The 17,513-nt window shown below is 38.8% G+C and overlaps 4 protein-coding genes across 12 annotated transcripts; 1 reads left to right on the plus strand and 3 right to left on the minus strand.

Annotated features, from left to right (window-relative positions):
* Positions 1 to 234: 234 nt before the first annotated feature.
* Hsdl2 (Hydroxysteroid dehydrogenase like 2) lies at positions 235 to 2,765 on the plus strand. Its single transcript, XM_033483202.2, has 8 exons — positions 235 to 405; positions 634 to 797; positions 906 to 1,119; positions 1,224 to 1,429; positions 1,501 to 1,698; positions 1,788 to 2,003; positions 2,084 to 2,212; positions 2,454 to 2,765. Exons 1-8 carry the CDS (start codon positions 392 to 394, stop codon positions 2,564 to 2,566), a joined length of 1,254 nt encoding a protein of 417 aa, XP_033339093.2. The 5' UTR covers positions 235 to 391; the 3' UTR covers positions 2,567 to 2,765.
* On the minus strand, positions 2,658 to 4,832 carry LOC117227721 (mitochondrial S-adenosylmethionine carrier protein). 8 transcript variants are annotated; one of them, XM_033483212.2, is made up of 8 exons: positions 4,532 to 4,832; positions 4,373 to 4,441; positions 4,075 to 4,238; positions 3,779 to 3,935; positions 3,568 to 3,677; positions 3,234 to 3,474; positions 2,987 to 3,125; positions 2,658 to 2,926 (listed from the first exon to the last, which is right to left on the minus strand). In XM_033483212.2, the coding sequence occupies exons 3-8, from the start codon at positions 4,138 to 4,140 to the stop codon at positions 2,785 to 2,787; spliced, it is 855 nt and encodes a 284-aa protein (XP_033339103.2). In that variant the 5' UTR covers positions 4,141 to 4,238; positions 4,373 to 4,441; positions 4,532 to 4,832; the 3' UTR covers positions 2,658 to 2,784. The 8 variants fall into 8 exon arrangements, with proteins under 8 accessions (XP_033339103.2, XP_076380493.1, XP_033339106.2 ...); XM_076524378.1 differs by having other exon boundaries at positions 4,327 to 4,441; XM_033483215.2 differs by lacking the exon at positions 4,373 to 4,441 and having other exon boundaries at positions 4,593 to 4,832.
* Positions 4,833 to 6,213: 1,381 nt separating this feature from the next.
* Positions 6,214 to 7,875, minus strand: LOC117227838 (superoxide dismutase [Cu-Zn]). Of its 2 annotated transcripts, none has more exons than XM_033483359.2 (4): positions 7,793 to 7,875; positions 7,390 to 7,453; positions 6,863 to 7,078; positions 6,214 to 6,577 (listed from the first exon to the last, which is right to left on the minus strand). In XM_033483359.2, exons 2-4 carry the CDS (start codon positions 7,441 to 7,443, stop codon positions 6,314 to 6,316), a joined length of 534 nt encoding a protein of 177 aa, XP_033339250.2. In that variant the 5' UTR covers positions 7,444 to 7,453; positions 7,793 to 7,875; the 3' UTR covers positions 6,214 to 6,313. The 2 variants fall into 2 exon arrangements, with proteins under 2 accessions (XP_033339250.2, XP_076380361.1); XM_076524246.1 differs by lacking the exon at positions 7,793 to 7,875 and adding an exon at positions 7,588 to 7,768.
* A 2,401-nt stretch (positions 7,876 to 10,276) lies between these two features.
* LOC117227766 (dynein axonemal intermediate chain 3) lies at positions 10,277 to 16,793 on the minus strand. Its single transcript, XM_076524269.1, has 13 exons — positions 16,403 to 16,793; positions 16,124 to 16,332; positions 15,088 to 15,519; positions 14,693 to 15,013; positions 14,160 to 14,408; positions 13,925 to 14,078; positions 13,497 to 13,836; positions 13,106 to 13,428; positions 12,771 to 12,999; positions 12,266 to 12,566; positions 11,938 to 12,174; positions 11,547 to 11,894; positions 10,277 to 11,280 (listed from the first exon to the last, which is right to left on the minus strand). Exons 1-13 carry the CDS (start codon positions 16,641 to 16,643, stop codon positions 11,101 to 11,103), a joined length of 3,564 nt encoding a protein of 1,187 aa, XP_076380384.1. The 5' UTR covers positions 16,644 to 16,793; the 3' UTR covers positions 10,277 to 11,100.
* Between the last annotated feature and the right edge of the window lie 720 nt (positions 16,794 to 17,513).

Raw genomic sequence — 17,513 nt, forward strand, 5'->3', positions numbered from 1 at the left:
CAAATTGCTGAATGACCTGACATACATATGCATGTACATTTGTTTGCATATATGTACATAGAGAGATCGATGGAAAGGTGAAATTTGTTCTTGAAATTGAAACCGCCTTGTTAAACACATTCACGTTTAATAGCACATATTGTACACGTATATGTGAAGAAAGAATGTACATACACTACATATCAACTCAGTTATACATAATATATACATATACAATGCGTGTGTACATATGTAAGAATTGGACGTTGTACCGAATTTAATCGGTAGAAAATAATTTGGTTTTCTCTATAAAAACTTCTTTAGTTCGCCATTCATCGTTCAAGAGTGAGCTATTAGAATAACTTGACAAGAATTGCCATTACTTTTGACAGTTTGTTGTTCTATTTACAATATGATCAATACAGGGTACGTAATACGAACAGTAACATAAGTTATGAAAATTATTGCAATGTCATTATTTGATTGCTGATAAATTAAAAGAAACAGGAATTAAATAAAAATGTATTATCTCGCTTAGTAATGATAATAAATTGAAAGTAGTTCAGCAATATTCTCAAATTTCATCTATTCCTTTTTTGTGATAAGTGCATAAAATCTGTATTTACTTAATGTGTGGAATACGTTTTATTACAGGAAACTTGCTGGCCGCACTATTTTTATTACTGGAGCATCAAGAGGAATTGGGAAAAGTATTGCTTTAAAAGCTGCAAAGGATGGAGCAAATATTGTTATCGCAGCCAAAACTGCTGAACCACATCCGAAATTGCCAGGCACGATATACACTGCTGCCGCAGAAAGTAAATGTTTTAATCACTACGCTTGAAGGAACAATTCTAAATATTACATTATTTAACAGAGACATGTTCTTATAGAAAAATGACAATGGAAATGATAATGTGTTTTAGTTGAGGAAGCAGGTGGAAAAGCATTACCGTGCATTGTAGATGTTAGGGACGAAGCACAAGTAGTTTCTGCGGTACAGGAAGCATTTAATAAATTTGGTGGAATTGATGTAGTTATTAATAATGCGAGTGCAATTTCTTTAACGGGCACATTAGCCACAGATATGAAAAGATATGATCTTATGAACAACATCAATGCCAGAGGAACATTTCTGGTGTAATTATAATACTTTCACTAGTGTAATTAACAATTAACACCATTGTAGTATTACCAAATGTCAAGACATATTTAAGATAACTGTGCAATGTTATCATTTGTAGATCCAAAGTTTGTTTGCCGTATTTGATGAAGAGCAAGAATCCACATATAGTAAATATAAGTCCACCATTAAGTATGAAACCAATATGGTTTAAAAATCATGTCGCTTACACCATGGCTAAGTATGGCATGTCAATGTGTGTTCTTGGTATGGCAGAAGAGTTTAAACAAGATGGCATTGCTGTGAATGCTGTTTGGCCAAAAACTGGTACATTTTTTTCTCGTTCTTCTTCATCTAGTAGTTCTTTAATAAGCGAATACTTCCTATTTTCATTTAAGCTATTCATACCGCTGCAATTGAAATGTTAAGTGGTCCTGATTCAAATAATTATAGTCGCAAACCTGAAATAATGGGAGACGCTGTTTATGCATTAATTTGTAAAGATAGCAAATCTATCACTGGAAAATATTTGATCGACGAGGAAATATTAGAAACTGAGGGAATCACTGACTTTACTAATTACGCTTGTAATCCAGGTATATTTATCAGGATACTGGAATATAGTTATTTATTCATATTAAATGATTGTTAAATTTTGTATAAAATTATTATTTTATTTTTCCAGAAAACAAAGATAATTTAATGTTAGATTTCTTCTTGGAAGATAATGTTGATGGGTTGAGCCTACAAGATCAGTTGATTAAAAAGCGTGCTGTTAAAAGTGCACAGAGCGATAATAAATCAAATTTAAAAATTGAACAGATATTTACTGCTATTGAAGCCAATTTAACTAGCGATCTTGTAACTAAAACAGGAGCTATATTTCAATTTAATGTTAAGGGTAAAGAATAACTTTTAATAGTCTACACCTTGTAACAAGATCTTACTTTTTCATTGCAATGTTTGGTGTAAATATTGCAGGCGATGAGGAAGGAACATGGTACTTGGATCTTAGAACTGGTAAAGGTTCAACGGGAAAAGGAGAACCAAACCAGCCACCAGATGCTACATTAACCATGGATTCGCAGAACTTTTTTGCAATGTTCACTGGTATATAATTTCACTAAAATTCTACGTGAACACTTTACCTACTGGTGTCGACTTAACAGTTTTCTAAAAATCGGGAGCTAACAGTTGAAGGTTTCTCAATTAATTTTTCAATAAGAATAACAATCTTTTTAGACACGGCACAGTCATTAAAAACCTGTTGATAGGCCTCTAGTAGGTAAAGTGATCATATAATTTGTTATTGATCATATGATTTGATATTGATATATCTGTGAACGTTTAGGGAAATTAAATCCAGCATCGGCATTTATGATGGGTAAATTAAAAATCCAAGGCAATCTTCAGAAAGCAATGAAGCTAGAAAAATTAATGCAAAGTCTGAAGTCTAAACTTTAAAAATAAAATATATAATATTTGTTTTCAATATTTGTGAAAATTAAATATTATACGTAAGACGTTTATACGATTATTAGGAGTAAGTATGATATATTTTTATATATTGTAATATATTTTGTAACTGCTGAAAAAGTTAATCTATATTCATAGTTACTCATTTGTATAAATTTCTTTGTTAATATATTTTTTTATACAATTATGTATATCACTAAATATATTTAAATAGTACTTTCCCTATAGAATATATGAAGATGTGATATATATTTTGTCACGAAACTTTTCACTTCTTCGTAAGTACCAAAAAAGATAAAACCTCCTAAAGTAATCCACATTACTCGAGGACCAATACCAGCATAAAGCCTGTAAAATTGTTAATGCGTTTACATTTTCTAGAGACAAAGATTACAAAAGTTATCTTACCCATTTAGACCTTTCTCTTTATAAACATCTTGTAAGACGTACAACATTTTCAAATCTGAAGAATTTGTACTTTTATGAGCAAGCATTATTCTTGTTTTTATAACATCCAGAGGTGTAGTAATGGCAGCAGAAATACCACCTAATTATTTTTGTACACTCAATTATATAGAAAACTTGATCATTTTATAAGAAACATCTTGTATAGTATGTAAAATCTCATTAATAAATAGGTAGACAAATAATAAACCTGCAATTGCTCCACATATAGCGCTCTCAACTGGAAAAATATCTCTACCTCTGTCCGAGCTATATACTTTTTTAAAGAATTCCCACAATGGAAATTGTATTAAGCTGAAAGGCATATCTCTGAATACTGTACTCCAATATCCACGGTACAATAATTGGAGATTTAAATCACCTTTATTTAATACTAAAGCCTGTTTTCTCTGTTTCACAACTTCTATGGGTACCCGTATCACACATGCTACCTTCATTTAAGATAGAGATATGTAAATGTTAATTTGCAACTTCGTTTTTTAATAGTTATAGTTTTGATAATGCTTATTTCTAACAAACATTACCATCTCTGATAAAGATGCTGCACTCATGTGTACCAAGCTATGATATTTTTCAGGAACTTTACATTGTGCTATGTTTTTAATAGCCTCGTAAGTTACAAAAAATAAGGATGCTAAATTATCATAGAGAAAAGAATCATATTTGGAGAATTCCTTGTATAATAAGAGCATATTATATACATATATATATATATATTGAATTATTAATAGCTACCGGTTGGTGCTGAACCAATTATTACAGGAAGAATTCCTTTATAAAGACCAGAAAATCCTCCAGCTTTTTTAAATCCATGTTTGGCTTGTAATCGTGTTTTCAATGTATCTAATGGATACAATGCTACATCAACAGATGTACCAGCCAATCCTCCAGCCTATTAACAAACGTAACGATCAATAAACTTATTAAACTCTTAACAAATTATATCAGTTTCTTGAGATTTTTCCATTGAAAATATGATATTAATTTCCATGAATAAATTTAAACATTGAAATAACATCCGCTTCACTTACTATTAATGATGTGACGAAAATTGATTTCGTATTTAATGTGTGTGACTGCTCCTTAGACGTTGTCATTTGACATCAATGTTTAACAAAACAATTAAAGCACACGAAGAACCAGAATGGTATGTATGTAGAATGTTGTAACATATACATACATGAATCGTTCTAACCTAAAATTACATGGTACAACATAATTAATATAACATAAAGAATATCACGATAATATATTGTACAAAATCTTGTATATTATCTTATTACTAATATATTGACATTATTAATAATAAATTAATATCATTTTGACAACGTTTATTGGCGGTATTGATGTCTTTGGAACATTGGTCTAACTGCGAGATTAATTCACTGGAACTGCTATCTTTAAGAAAAATTATTTAATATCACTACTTTTCACATATAACATTACTGTAAATTATAAATTATTTTTTCAAAATTTTTGGTTTCATACTTCTTCAATCACGATCGATATTTACTTATCGATTTTATTCAGATATACCAATTGTATTTACATTCAACTCGATTTAGTAATCTGCAATGAATGTACGTATGTACATAACCCGTTATGGGAAAAAATTGTCGAGACATATCTCATTGATCATAATAATTAGCCACTTCGCCTAAGTTTTAATGACATTTAGGTGCATGGAGTAGACATTATACATCACGATTCCTATCTTCTAAATTAATCATGAGATTAATATTTTCTATAAAGTTACGATAACGATAGTTGTTGATAATCGGCAACTATAAAAACGAGCCGCATGGCTCGAATAATCGTGCCCCCTCTTTCCAAGTTGTCCATTTTTCTTTTTACAAGCTGAGTGACAACGGGGGAGAATTTACTGTATACAGGGTGAGTCATATAATTCGCACACCTCAAGTAACTTTTAGATTATGCATGTAATTAAAACTTATTAAATAATAAAGTAGTAAATAATAAAGTAGTAAATAATAAAATAGTGGGGGCGGTGCGTGTATGTACATATGTTTTTATATTTATATTTCAATATCATCTTTCTTTCTCAAAATGGGAAGGTATATTTCTAATAATTAAGTTTAATGTTGTATATCTTCTTCAATAAATTTCTACATCTTTATTTTCATTATTTCTACCTGATTGAATATATTCCTGACACACAAAACAGTTCTTCTCCTCTGTGAGCCGTTGTTCCAAATGTATGTTCATAATAAGCGTTACTTAAAAATATTTAAGATATTGACTTAAAAATATTTGTGTTGTTGCTACCTATAGTTTTACATAATACCAATTAGGTCCAAATTATTAAGACGGAACGCACTCTCTTTTCTCTTTTCCGTTCTGGCAAAAAAGGTTAAGAATCTCGTACTCTACACAGGTTTTTTTTTAAGGAATTCACCGTTCGATAATTCACTAAGAAAAGCAACAATTTGCTTTCGTGCCAAATTTCTAACCCCGTAGCATGCCCGTAAGAGTAGTTACAGGATTAATTAAATCGTGCTCTTTTCCGACTGTTCTCTTCTTTCGGTCGCTTTTTAAGATTCTGAAAAAAATGTGGCACACTTCGAACCACAGGCCGCATATTAGAGAATTTTTTCAGATTTTTTTTTATTGTAAGCTATTGTTACCAAAAATGTGAAACCAAAAAAGAAAATCGAAAAATCACAGATTTAGTATACCACAATCTGTGTTGTCAATTTCTTTCAGATTTTGTTGCAAGTTAAAGTAAAAAAGAAAAATAATGAAAACTGAATTTTTGACGTTTTTTTTGCGTATGTCTTCTTAATAAGTATATCATGTAATATTAAACCTTTTTTATGTTCAGATAAGTAATTTGTGAACGTAAGAAATAAAGTTCAAAATGTATAAAAACGAGAATTATGTTGTATTCGATATATTACTAAATTCATCGCAAACTTGTCGCAAGCATTGTTTAACATAGCGGCTAAGGTGTCGCTCCTTTCGACGCGTCCGAGCCCCGCCGAGGCCAAGTTCTATTTTTCGTAGACTTTTCCCGATGATTGTTTCTCACATGCTACCAAAAGTATCGTTTTAATGTTTCAAATAAATTTCAAGTAAAATAATGTTGTTACTGTTGCGATATGGCACAAGAAACAAACGAAGGAACGTTTCAATGAAACAAACCTTAAAAGTACGTATACATAGATGAGACGAATCTGTTTTATTTTCGTAACTACAGTTCAATTTACAATTATATCAATAATTCGTGAAGGATTTCGCAAAAAGTGTTATTTACGGTGTTTGCAAAATACCGATAATGCCACAAGCTACGCGTCCACCGGAGTGCCCGGTAGTGAGAGAGTCCGATTCATGCCCGTTTCCTAAATCATCTTCACCAGCATGAACTACAACGGAACGTCCAATAACGCTGTGTCTTCCATTGAGAGTAATTATGTTGTCATAAATGTCTATATTTGTTATTCCATGTGGATCTGCCTCAATGTTGCCCAGATCACCGACATGTCTCTCTGAGGCGGTTGGTCCGCCATGGGATTGCTGGAAATGTAAATTTTCGTTAAATAGAACTACTCGAACATCTTCTTTATTTATTATTATATATATATTATATTTAATATTATATATTAAATTATATATATATATATTTATATTATAATTATATATATATTTATATATATAAATTATATATTTATATTATATATTTATATTATAATTATATATATATTTAATATTATATATATTATATTTAATCTTATTCTTATTCTTCTTATCGTTCTTATCGTTCTCTATTATCGAGAACGATTTACAATTTTTGTGACGTACCTGAGTGGGATTGTAGTGTGATCCCGCAGATATGCAGCCTTGCCGCATATCTCCCTTCTCGTGTACATGAAAGCCGTGCTTACCTGGGGTAAGGCCGTTTATCGTACCAATTATATGCACCGTACTGTTGTCTACATCTTGGATGAACGTGATGTCACCGGTTACGTCCGCTTGCTTCGGATTCTCCGCGGCCAGTTTTACGATTCCGCAATACATCTAATGCAACGAACACCCACACAGCTTTAAGTACGAACGTGAAAGCGACATTATACGAGATCATTCGAAATGATAAAGGTTCGATCTTCCAGATTTGAACTTATTTATAGTATATAAGTATATATATAGTATATATAGTATATATGTATATATAATTATATATAGAAATGTACAATTTTGATTGAAGAAGCAAAAAAAGAAAAGACCCTCAATTTCTGATATTACGTTCTAACGTTAAGTATTCGTAGCGACGACGATAATTCAGTAGCAACGCAATAGATTCGAATGTAAAATGTTTCTCGTGTGCTCACCTTTCCCGCAGAGACTGCGGTTATCGTGACCAGTAACAGCATCAAACGATTCATTTTGAAGTCTCTGGAAGAATGACAAATAAATTCTTTCCGATTAATACCGCACCGAATTGTCGGGAGAACAAAAAGAACAAAGTGCAATCCGTAATGTCAGTGCCCTTAAAGCCTGAGAGAGAGACCCGTTTCAGGCGAGGATACCTGCTTTTCGCGATACGCGTATACGACGCAGCGTTCAACGCGAAAAGTGTCGCAGGACTGGGGATCGCCGTCTGAACGCTCCCATTGAATCGCATGTATGGTCGCCCGTCGCACGCGTATGGCGATACCAATCCGCCTCGTGTGACACGGGTCTTACGCCTTAGGCGAAAATAGTGAAAACGTTTCGAGTGAAAGGAGTGCTCACCGCAAATACAGATGCTCGTGGTAACTGGTCGGATGATGGTCGAAGACTTGTTTATATAGAAATCTGTTTCAACGAGATTCAACCCCACCCATTCTTATTCCACTAAAGATCAGAGTTCCTTTACCAATACAACATTGGTTACATAATACATACATACAGCGAACGAAATTTGTAACATAATATTTGTAAGGGATAATAATATTTTTTTTTAGTAAGAATAAGCTAAGCATTGCGAATGAAATGACAACTTAACAAACGAACAAGTTTCCTTATTGTTTGCACAAACAATGTGAAATAATGAAACGCGTGACTGTACAGTGAAATTTTCATAGGGACAGTCAACTGAAATCTTATAAAAATTATTGTAATACCAATATTTAATATTTTCACCTTTACGGTTAATTACTATAAATATTATTATGGTTAACTACTGCAAATCAACTTTTGCAATGTTGCAGTATCAATATTATTCCATTCTCGCCTTACAGTCTTTTCTAAGCTCTCGTCCACGTTATAAGTTGCAAATTCGTTTGCCGGTGCACTTTATTTTTAGTTTCCTTTTGCATTGCACATAGTAGTGTTATCTTGTTTAAAAATTACACATTAAGATTTATATAATACAGTCGCGATATCGCCTGTACTTCCCACAACCTAATCCTGACCTAATCCTGACCTAGCTCCTGTACGTCAGCGATAACAACTGTATATACTTTCCAGAATTTTACTGTGCTCTTTAATCATGTGGTGTATTATAACAATTTCTTTTACACTTCGCGATTAGTAGCTTCAATTTGAATAATAACCAGAATCTTGTTACTGACCGTTCTCGCAAAAAATTTTCAAATAACTTTTTTAGCTTGGGTCCTCGTGGAGATCACCGTTCGGAGCTACGGTTTATGACGCGTCGAAACTCCAAGATAAATTTCCAACATCAAAATCAGGGCTGTCTAAAATGCGGCCCGCGGGCCACCGCGATTCCCCTTCTCCGGCTCCTCTGCTCCATCCAGCGACCCCCCACCATTCATGGTTGACGCGACACTACGTACCATAAATTCTTTCTAATCGACCCTCACCTTGTACACAAAAATGAACAATTTGGGAAGTGGCTCGTCTTTGTAGTTATCGATTGTCAACAACTGTAAATAAAAACAAGCCGCAAGGCTCTAATAATTAATAATACAATCTTACAAAATTGTCGATATTTGTTTCCAAGCTGTGGGTCAATTAGGAAGAATTGACTGTACTGTCACTTGCTCAGAAGTCCGCCGTTTCGGTAGAAGGACAAGGGGGGTAGTCCCCCTCCCCCACTCTTCTATGACTTCACGAAATCGCTTCTACAGATAAACGAGAAGACCAACTAGCTAATCGACGCGAGGGGCAAGGGGAATCGGTCGGCCGTTCCGCCTAATCGGGTTTCTTGTTCTTGGGCAATAATATAATCAAAATTATATATTATTTATTATATATAATTATTATATATTATTATATAATGAAAATTTGAAGAGGCTTGGCGGAGCGGGCAACCGTTTTCCTTTGTCGCCTGCCCCTTGCGTCATTTAGTTTGCGATTTCAGGTAATTTCTCGTTTCCCGATAATTATCTTCAGGTTCTTAACGTAGGCGTAAGATATCATACGATACAACATAATTATAATGTTAGTACAGTACAGCAGGTTTGTTGCGTAATCCAATGAAAAGTTAATCAAGATGCTAATTAGCAATTAGTAATTACAAATAATCACGTGATTATCAGAAGAATCTGAAATTAATGCTTTAGAGAGATAAGTCTACGCTCTTGCATCTATTTGTTGCGTCTGTCTCAATTTGTCTCGATTGTTCTACGCCTTCTGATTCCCGTCGCACGTCTCGCTTGACCATGATCGCGTAAATAATACACACACACAGAGAGGCGTACACACTCGCATAAAGCACAGGTACACGCGTCTCTAATGTGTCCCAGCCGAAAATGACGTCCACGGGGGGTGCGAGACGCTGACGGGAGCAAGGAGGCGTTGTTTGTTTTCGATTTACTCGAGTTCCTCGTTTCGTGGAAATTCGGTGTCGCGCGCACTTAGGCTCTAACAGAAAGGGATCATTCCTGCCAACAAGCGTTCACCCTACTTCTGCGAGAGTGTTAAAACGGGCGGATTGGTGGGGATCGGTCCTACACTTTTCTCAGCGGACTTCTTACCGGCAACGGACAGTACAGTAATGTCTCCCTAATTGATGCCGAAATTGTGCACGAAAATGGACAATTTGGGAAGAGGAGATACGATTGTTCGAGCGTTGCAGCTCTTTTTTATAATTGTTGACGATCGATGACCATAAAAAAAACGAGTCACAAGGCTCGAACAATTCGTATCTCCTCTTCCGAAATTGTCCATTTTTGTGGACAATCTGAGCGTCAATTAGAGAGACATTACTGTACATGCGATTAAGGGTGAATCATATTTCGAGGAGCAATGTAAACAGTAAACACAATTAACTTCTGATCCGATCTGTTGCTGAAATAGCGTTATACTCAATAATTCAGTACAAGTTATGTAAGAGCATTTATTTAATTATATATTGCTGTCAATCGGTAACGAAAATATTGATCCTGAGTTGCATGTACGTTTAAAAATACGTAGTGCCGTTTAAGAAAGTCATGGAGACCATGTGTTTTTTATCGAATGAAACGATTTTCCGAAATTTTTATTTCTGCAATTCGTATTCCTCGAAGTACACATTAATTTGTATTCCAAACATTTTTTTTCGTCAGATTAGCGTAAATCCCTTAAAAATCGGTGCGACCGTTTCGTTGAACACCCTGTATAATTGTCCATAGCATCGTCTAAAGAACTGTTGTGGCCCTCCTGGCCACATTTTAGACAGCCCTGATCCAATTGGTAAACAGTTCCGACAGTGTCAGGAGCAAATGGATACGGATCCGTGTGTTATAAGCCGTTTGCTGCCTCGTTAGCCTCGACAAGTCGTTCAAGGTTATTCCAGGTTGTAAAAAATGAAGGATACACGGAGTGGAAGGAAGTTACTCTTGAGAGTCGTACGTCGGTGACGATGTTCTGCGATCACAGAACGATTTAAACAGAGAGCATATCCGAAAATGAGATAGCTCAGAACTGGAACTGTTTTCTTTCTTTTGCTGGAAGTCTTTCAGAGCCAATCACGGCGGCATTGAGTTCGTAATACATATTCCAATTGCCATCTAGTGTCGGGTCGCACGAGCGATTGCACGCGCATACAGATAAACCGCGATGCTTCTTCTCGAACGGAACAACATTCTGTCTCTTTTGCATTCCCGTTTCGCCGTTTAAGTGTTGTGCTCCAGCATGTGATCCATGTCAACGCGCCTCGATTTTCCTTCGCGCAACGTTTTCCGCCAATCGAACGTGTGAGTCAACTTGTTTTCTCGCAGGAACGTCAACATCTTCGACTGCGTCTCCACGAAATGCTGCACGATCAGCTCGTCCGGATCGACATAAGTGGTAGCCTTGGAACGAACAGAGAGATACGTATATTTAGTTTGATTAGCAACGAACAATCGGTCGCGATTTATGCTGGGAATGACAATGGGGCCGCGGCGGTAGGAAAACCGGAGATTTTTAATTATGAATTTTCCAAGAACAAGGAAAGAATACGCGCCTCGGGAAGAGCTGTGCCAACGTTTTACCGATCAGCGATATCAATCTCGGAAACGTCTCGGTCATCGAGCATCGTATTTCTCATAGATCTAATGCGCCTTCCTCGCTGATTCACCTGTAATACTTCTCCTTGCAGTATCTTGTCCACCAGCGCTGTATCGATGCGGGTTCTCCTTGGGATACCCGAGCCTATCGAGCTCACCGACACAGGCTTGACCTCAGTCGGACGTTCCGGGAAAAATACGCTCACGGTGTGCTCGAAAATCTTGGCCCGCGAATCCAGCTTCTCCTTCAACTTCTCCCTCCTCCTCTTGGTCTCCTCGCGCATCCTGAGTATTGGCTCGCGTTGCCTTTCCAGCTCATCCTTTCTCAGGCCCTTCTTTTCCAGGAGCACATGCTGCATGCGTCTCAGCTGCATCTGCTTCCATCGCGCGCGCGCTTCCTCGATCATCTCCCACGGTTTCTACATATGTATACGTGGGCAATTTCTTTAAGTAATGTCATTTAAGTCGAACGACTCTCTGATTGCGAGTACACGTCGAAGCGTATTCGTCGGTGTCGCGTACAGACGTCTTTGTTACTTCCACCGCAGCCGTGTCTGTCTCCGTTAATTGACCCCCGGCTTTGTCTTCCTGTTCCAGCTCCTTTTTCCGCGTGATCCGCTCCATCAGTCTCTGTTTCTCCTCGATGATCTCGCGGTGAGTCTCGCGCCACCAGTTCCGCCAATTCTTGCAGTTCTCTGTCTGGAAATAAACGATCCGATCAACGACGAGTACATGTGCACGCATTGTATCGCGCGCGCATCGTTTAGCGACGCGCCGCTGAAATCGTTACCCTTAGCAGTTGTTGCTTGATGAAATGAGCCATCCATCGTTCGTTGCTTCCGTCGTATTTGAGATACGTGGACGGAGGATGAAACATCCGCAAGGTGCCGTTGTAGTCGCAGAATCCTACGCACAACGGGTCCAAGTCCAACAGGTGTATGTATATCCCTGTGATGATGCGACCGGACAGGCTCTGCGTGATGCATGGCTCTTCGCTTTTAACGAAAAAGTCCCAAATTTCGACGGTGCCGTCCATGCGAGCCAGGATCAGAACCGTGGGACGCGAACGTCCCCAAAACACAGCCGTGTACCTGTATCCATGAGCACATTAGTACAGGGTGTCCCGCAAAATGTCTCGCATTTGAATAAATTGCAAAATTTAGAAACATCGCAATCGAAATAATCTTCAGCGGGAATTATTGGTTCACTAAATGGGACCATCTCGGGCTCCCAAAAAATGTATTCAGCGCATTTTGTTTTTCTAACGAGCCTCGACTGACTTATTAGTTAATTACCCGACGGTCGATTTCTTCCATATCAACGGGGCGTCTAAGGTTTCCTTCCAAATGGCAAATATTTTGCCGCCTATCGTCGCTATTAAATCGCTGAAGATCCTCGACCGGATCGCGTGAGTTATCGGGCCGTCGTGCACCTTTCTGCACCAAGACCACTCGCAGACTTCGGTGTTAACGGTCATGCCGGTGGAGAAATCGTATCCTCTCCACTTGACGCAACCGAAATCACCTTGTACAGTGTATTCAAACGCATATTCTTACGTTTTGATCTCGTTAGTTTGCCGCCAGGCCAGCCGGAGCGTACGGGGACGCCTGGCTTAATGAACTTCTACTACCTTCGACGGTGCCGAGAAACATGCTCGGCTGCATTTCGTAGTCCGGCTTCTTGACTATATTTTTAAAGTATCTTCTAACGGTGACGTCCTTCGACGACTGGGTAAGATCGACGCGTTGCTTCTGGAACTCCGGCACGAAAATGGTGAGGGTGGAGATCACGACTCTACGGCTGACGTCGGGATGATGGACGATCAGCAGATAGTGCGGCCGGAAGATGCGATCGAGATGTTTATACGGCGACAGGGGTTGCAGCGTTTCCGGCCGTTTCATCGCCGCCTTCTTCTTGGCGACCCGTTGGGTTTCTTTCTGGAATTTCTGTCGCCTTCGGGTAAATTGCGATAACGACGATTGAATAGGAGCTCAACGATATGTCGAACGAAGGCGGATCACGCTAACTTTAAATCCCAGAAGGCTATCGTGCCGTCCGTGCTCGAAGTAACAAATTGTGTGCTCAAATCGTCCACGCTTGTGTCCTCCGGCAACGACGATACTACACCGTTCTCGTCGACCGTGCTGTAAGGCGAGAGCCACGTTATATTGGTTATTTCACCTTTCTGGCTTTCTTTCAGCGAGGACAACAGGGTGGGCTTGACAACGTAAGTGGCGGACACTTGCCGCAGCCATGTGGTCAAGTTCTTTATGGCGAGCTTGTACTTTATCTGGGTCGGTGTGCTCACCGGCACCGTTTCAATTTGCTCGATCTTCCCGGGGATATGCCACAGCACGATCTACAGAAATACAAGCGAACGATGCTCAAGTCTGTTCGAGTGGAAGATTAAATTTGTTCAACTGAAAAGAGTCGTGTTAACTACTTAACTGGCCGTTCGCGCAGCCCCCTACAATCAGGTTTGCGTCCAACGGGTTCGAGGCGACCGCGGTCACCTCCCTTGTGCATTCGAGAACCAGTTTTGGCGTTAGACTGTCGTTAAACGACCATGTCAGAATGTAATTATCGTCGTCGGCTTTCAGTACCTGAATTGGCGGATCGAAGAGGAACGGAAGAAGAAGAAGAGATGAAAGTTAATGCTTTCTGACATGCGTGTTTGCGCTCACATCTTCGTGCGACTTGGGGCCCACTAGGCGATGACTCTTCGAGTACCGCGTGTAGGCAGCAAACAGGACCCCGGTCCATAACGGATGCCACGCGATGTCGTTGATCACCTTCTCCACCACACGGGTACCGTCGTGAAAGCTCAGGTTTTCCTTGTAAATTCTAGGTACGGACCATTGTGTATCCCTTGAGTCGCGCACCAGATTCATGTAATCGTTCGAATAGATGTCCCATGTGGCGTTTAATAGAAGCTGTAAATGTACACCAGGTACGATCGTCTATATATATAATAATATTAATATATAATATATACTAATGCATACAATATTAATATATAACGTATATTAATGTATACAATATTAATATATAATATATATTAATGCATACAATATTAATATTATATATTAATGTTTACAATATTAATATATAATATATATTAATGCATACAATATTAATATATAATATATATTAATGTATACAATATTAATATATAATATCAATATATAAATAACGCTGTGTTTTCATAGCAACAGACTTCGTCGCACACTTCGTCCGTGAAACGGTGCAGGAAGATTCTCAGTTGTTCCAGTTGCTCTTCGGTGAAGGAAGAAATGTCCGGAGACTCGTACCCGTATCCATATTGGGTCCAGCGATTCGCCGGCGTCGAAATCACCGTCTGCGTCTCCGAGTCTCTATTCTGCGGCGTTACTTGGGTAGCAGCGCACATCAACCTCCGGGAAATATTTTGGAAGACCTCGCGATAAGGGAGCAGCTCGATGTACCCGTCCTTCTGTTCGTTCGCCGTTCTGTCCACCAAATCCAGGTCCACGTTGAGCACGTCCGCCGTAGACACAAACTAGCAGGAGGAGCGACACAGTTTTATTCCCGTTCTCGCGTCTCGCCCCTACGCGCTTTGTTCCCGTCTTCTACCTCGATCTCCAGGAGCGGCCTTGTCTTGGCAACGATGGTCGTTTCAATCTCGTCGGCGCTTCCCAATTCTTGCCATTTGCCCAGCGGTTTGTAAACCGTGTTTCTGACACGGTTCTCGTGCTCCTCCCTCTGCCTTTTAATGTACTCCACCATAGCGCGTTGTCCCTCGATGGTCAAACAAATGTAGAACTGGCCCTCCTGCGTCAGCGACGGCATGTAGCCGATAAGTATCTTCTGCTCAGCGAACTCGCGTATCTCGTCTTTCACCGGCAAAAAGTCGCTGCTCTCTTCGTGAAGATCTATATTGTCCTCGATTATCTCCTTCCGGACGAATATCCACGGATACTCGGTGCTGACGTTCTCCCCGATCACGCAACCGATCACCTTTTGCGTCAACGGCGATAAGTTTATCCTAGCTATGCCTGGCATGCCCTGTAAAACGATCCAATCTGTAATTGAACAGAGAATTTTGTACGTTGAACGTAAATCTAAGATTTGGCACAGATTTCTTTTCAGCCGCTGTTACAATCCTGGAGAATACTTCAAGACAAATAAGAAAATTTTGTTTCGCCGAGAGTAACTAAGGCTATCCTGCCGTGTAATTGTCGCGTCGGTAGCTAAAGCGTTAATTGAAGTTGACTATCTCGGAGAGAGAAGGAAGAACCCGTCCCCTAATAAGAGAAGGTTCCCAGGGTTGTCGCTCACTTTTCAATGAGATTTGGTAAAATGATAGAGCTTGTAAAGCTGAATCCCACGATACCCGGTTCTAGGGGCAGACGGCTTATAGTTTTCGAGATAATTAATGTTAAAGTTGCTAATAAGAGAGCAGAAAGACGGCGCTGAATTACGCAGAGCGTGGCACCGCGCGGCAGGGAGTGGGGGGTGCCCCGCACGCAGCGATAGGGCGTCCTACCTGATCGCGACCGCGCGGTCTCTACCGGCTCTATTACCGCACCAAATCTCATTAAAAAGTGAGCGTCGAGCCTGGGGACCTTCCCCTATACGTATTAGAAGATTGTTCGAGTTATGTCCCTACCAATGATATCGAGTATCGAACTTCTTTTCGAGGCTCAGGTTCAATGTCCATCGAGCTAAGCTTGAGGACGTCCACGGCCGAGAGACCGGTGGAGGAATACGAGTCCAGCTCGTAAATGGTTCTGCGTCTTTCTTTCGGCTCGTGCTCGACATCGAGATACGCCATTTCCTTCGCCTCCTTCTCCGAGTCGATCGTTTCTTTGGACGGAGCTAGAAAAATCAATCTTATCGTTTCCATCGCGTGCGAAACGTTAAGTTACTCGAAAATATTAAAACCAACATCGTTCCCATTCCTCGACGTCCCATTCTTTATTGAGTTTCGTATCGTCATCGACATCCTGGCCGAACAACGCGTAGACGTCGGCTGAACTCTCGAAACGATTTACATCGTCGCCATCTTTCCGTTGTGTCGCAGTCTTCTCGTCCTTCAACTCTCCTTGTCCTTTCTCGTCGTCGTCGTCGTCGTCGTCGTCTAGTTCATCTTTCTCCACCTCGTCGTTGGAATCGAATTCGTTGTCCATAATCTGTTTATTAATCTAGTACTTGTCAAGTGATTATCATCGATCGAGCAACAATAGATCGTTAAAATTTAACGAACACGTATTTAACAGATCGTTTTCTTTTCGCTTTAACTTTACGACGGATTACGTAACTGTCAAGTCCTCCATATTACGGAAAATCGAAATCGATTTGATTCGATTAGCTTGAACGAACGAAATTTTTCTTTAATCTGAAGGTAGGCGCGCAGACAATATGTAATTATAACAATGTAATTATAATGTAATTATATGTACAATGCTGGCGAAGAGTATTGCATCGATAAGATCAGCTGATTGATTATTCGTAGCTGTATAACTACATTTTGATCGAGATATTTGCATATGAATAGAAAGTAAAAACCTTTCTTGGGAGCCTAGACCAGGGCTTAGACTATGTACAGGGTGTCCCAAAATTATCGTATTTCCGAGAAATGGGATAGACCATTTTAATCAGAAAACTTTCAGCAATTTGTTAAAAAAATTCAGTTTTAAAATGTTCAAATTAAAAAGGTTATGTTATTGTATTATGAGTTGTCATTCCAGGAATTCTAGACAAAGGAGCCGAGTCCCGTGCAACATCACACGTTTAGATAATAGAGGAACAATATGAGTAGACTTCTAACAGGAACAATGTGAGAAAATTTACTGTATCTCGAGATTAAGTGCTCGGTATGGATATTACGAGGGTGCAATTTATTTTATAAACAAGAAAAATTTTCGTGACATGCATAAACTGAAGATGAATGTAGGATTAATTTAACTTATAATATTGAAATTGGTGTCAACACTGCGTTGTACGGTATGCTATCACATACTGAGCCGTCTTATCGTTCGCAGATGCAAATGACACTG

The sequence above is a fragment of the Megalopta genalis genome, chromosome 8 (genome assembly GCF_051020955.1).
Source record: "Megalopta genalis isolate 19385.01 chromosome 8, iyMegGena1_principal, whole genome shotgun sequence".
Classification (NCBI taxonomy): Eukaryota; Metazoa; Arthropoda; class Insecta; order Hymenoptera; family Halictidae; genus Megalopta; species Megalopta genalis.

Excerpts from the sequence above, each read along its gene's own strand:
- LOC117227766 (XM_076524269.1), bottom strand. The coding sequence starts at position 16,643 with ATGGACAACGAATTCGATTCCAACGACGAGGTGGAGAAAGATGAACTA. Across the intron at positions 15,520-16,123 it reads TTCGATACTCGATATCATTG|GGCATGCCAGGCATAGCTAG; the intron begins GTAGGGACATAA and ends ATCGTTTTACAG. Across the intron at positions 15,014-15,087 it reads GGCCGCTCCTGGAGATCGAG|TTTGTGTCTACGGCGGACGT; the intron begins GTAGAAGACGGG and ends TCCTCCTGCTAG.
- Hsdl2 (XM_033483202.2), top strand. Across the intron at positions 798-905 it reads ATACACTGCTGCCGCAGAAA|TTGAGGAAGCAGGTGGAAAA; the intron begins GTAAATGTTTTA and ends AATGTGTTTTAG. Across the intron at positions 2,004-2,083 it reads ATTTCAATTTAATGTTAAGG|GCGATGAGGAAGGAACATGG; the intron begins GTAAAGAATAAC and ends TAAATATTGCAG.
- LOC117227721 (XM_033483215.2), bottom strand. The coding sequence starts at position 4,140 with ATGACAACGTCTAAGGAGCAGTCACACACATTAAATACGAAATCAATT. Across the intron at positions 3,936-4,074 it reads TTTTCGTCACATCATTAATA|GCTGGAGGATTGGCTGGTAC; the intron begins GTAAGTGAAGCG and ends GTTTGTTAATAG. Across the intron at positions 2,927-2,986 it reads AAAGAGAAAGGTCTAAATGG|GCTTTATGCTGGTATTGGTC; the intron begins GTAAGATAACTT and ends ACAATTTTACAG.
- LOC117227838 (XM_076524246.1), bottom strand. The coding sequence starts at position 7,682 with ATGCGATTCAATGGGAGCGTTCAGACGGCGATCCCCAGTCCTGCGACA. Across the intron at positions 7,079-7,389 it reads CCGCAGTCTCTGCGGGAAAG|ATGTATTGCGGAATCGTAAA; the intron begins GTGAGCACACGA and ends TCGTTGCATTAG. Across the intron at positions 6,578-6,862 it reads CACACTACAATCCCACTCAG|CAATCCCATGGCGGACCAAC; the intron begins GTACGTCACAAA and ends TTACATTTCCAG.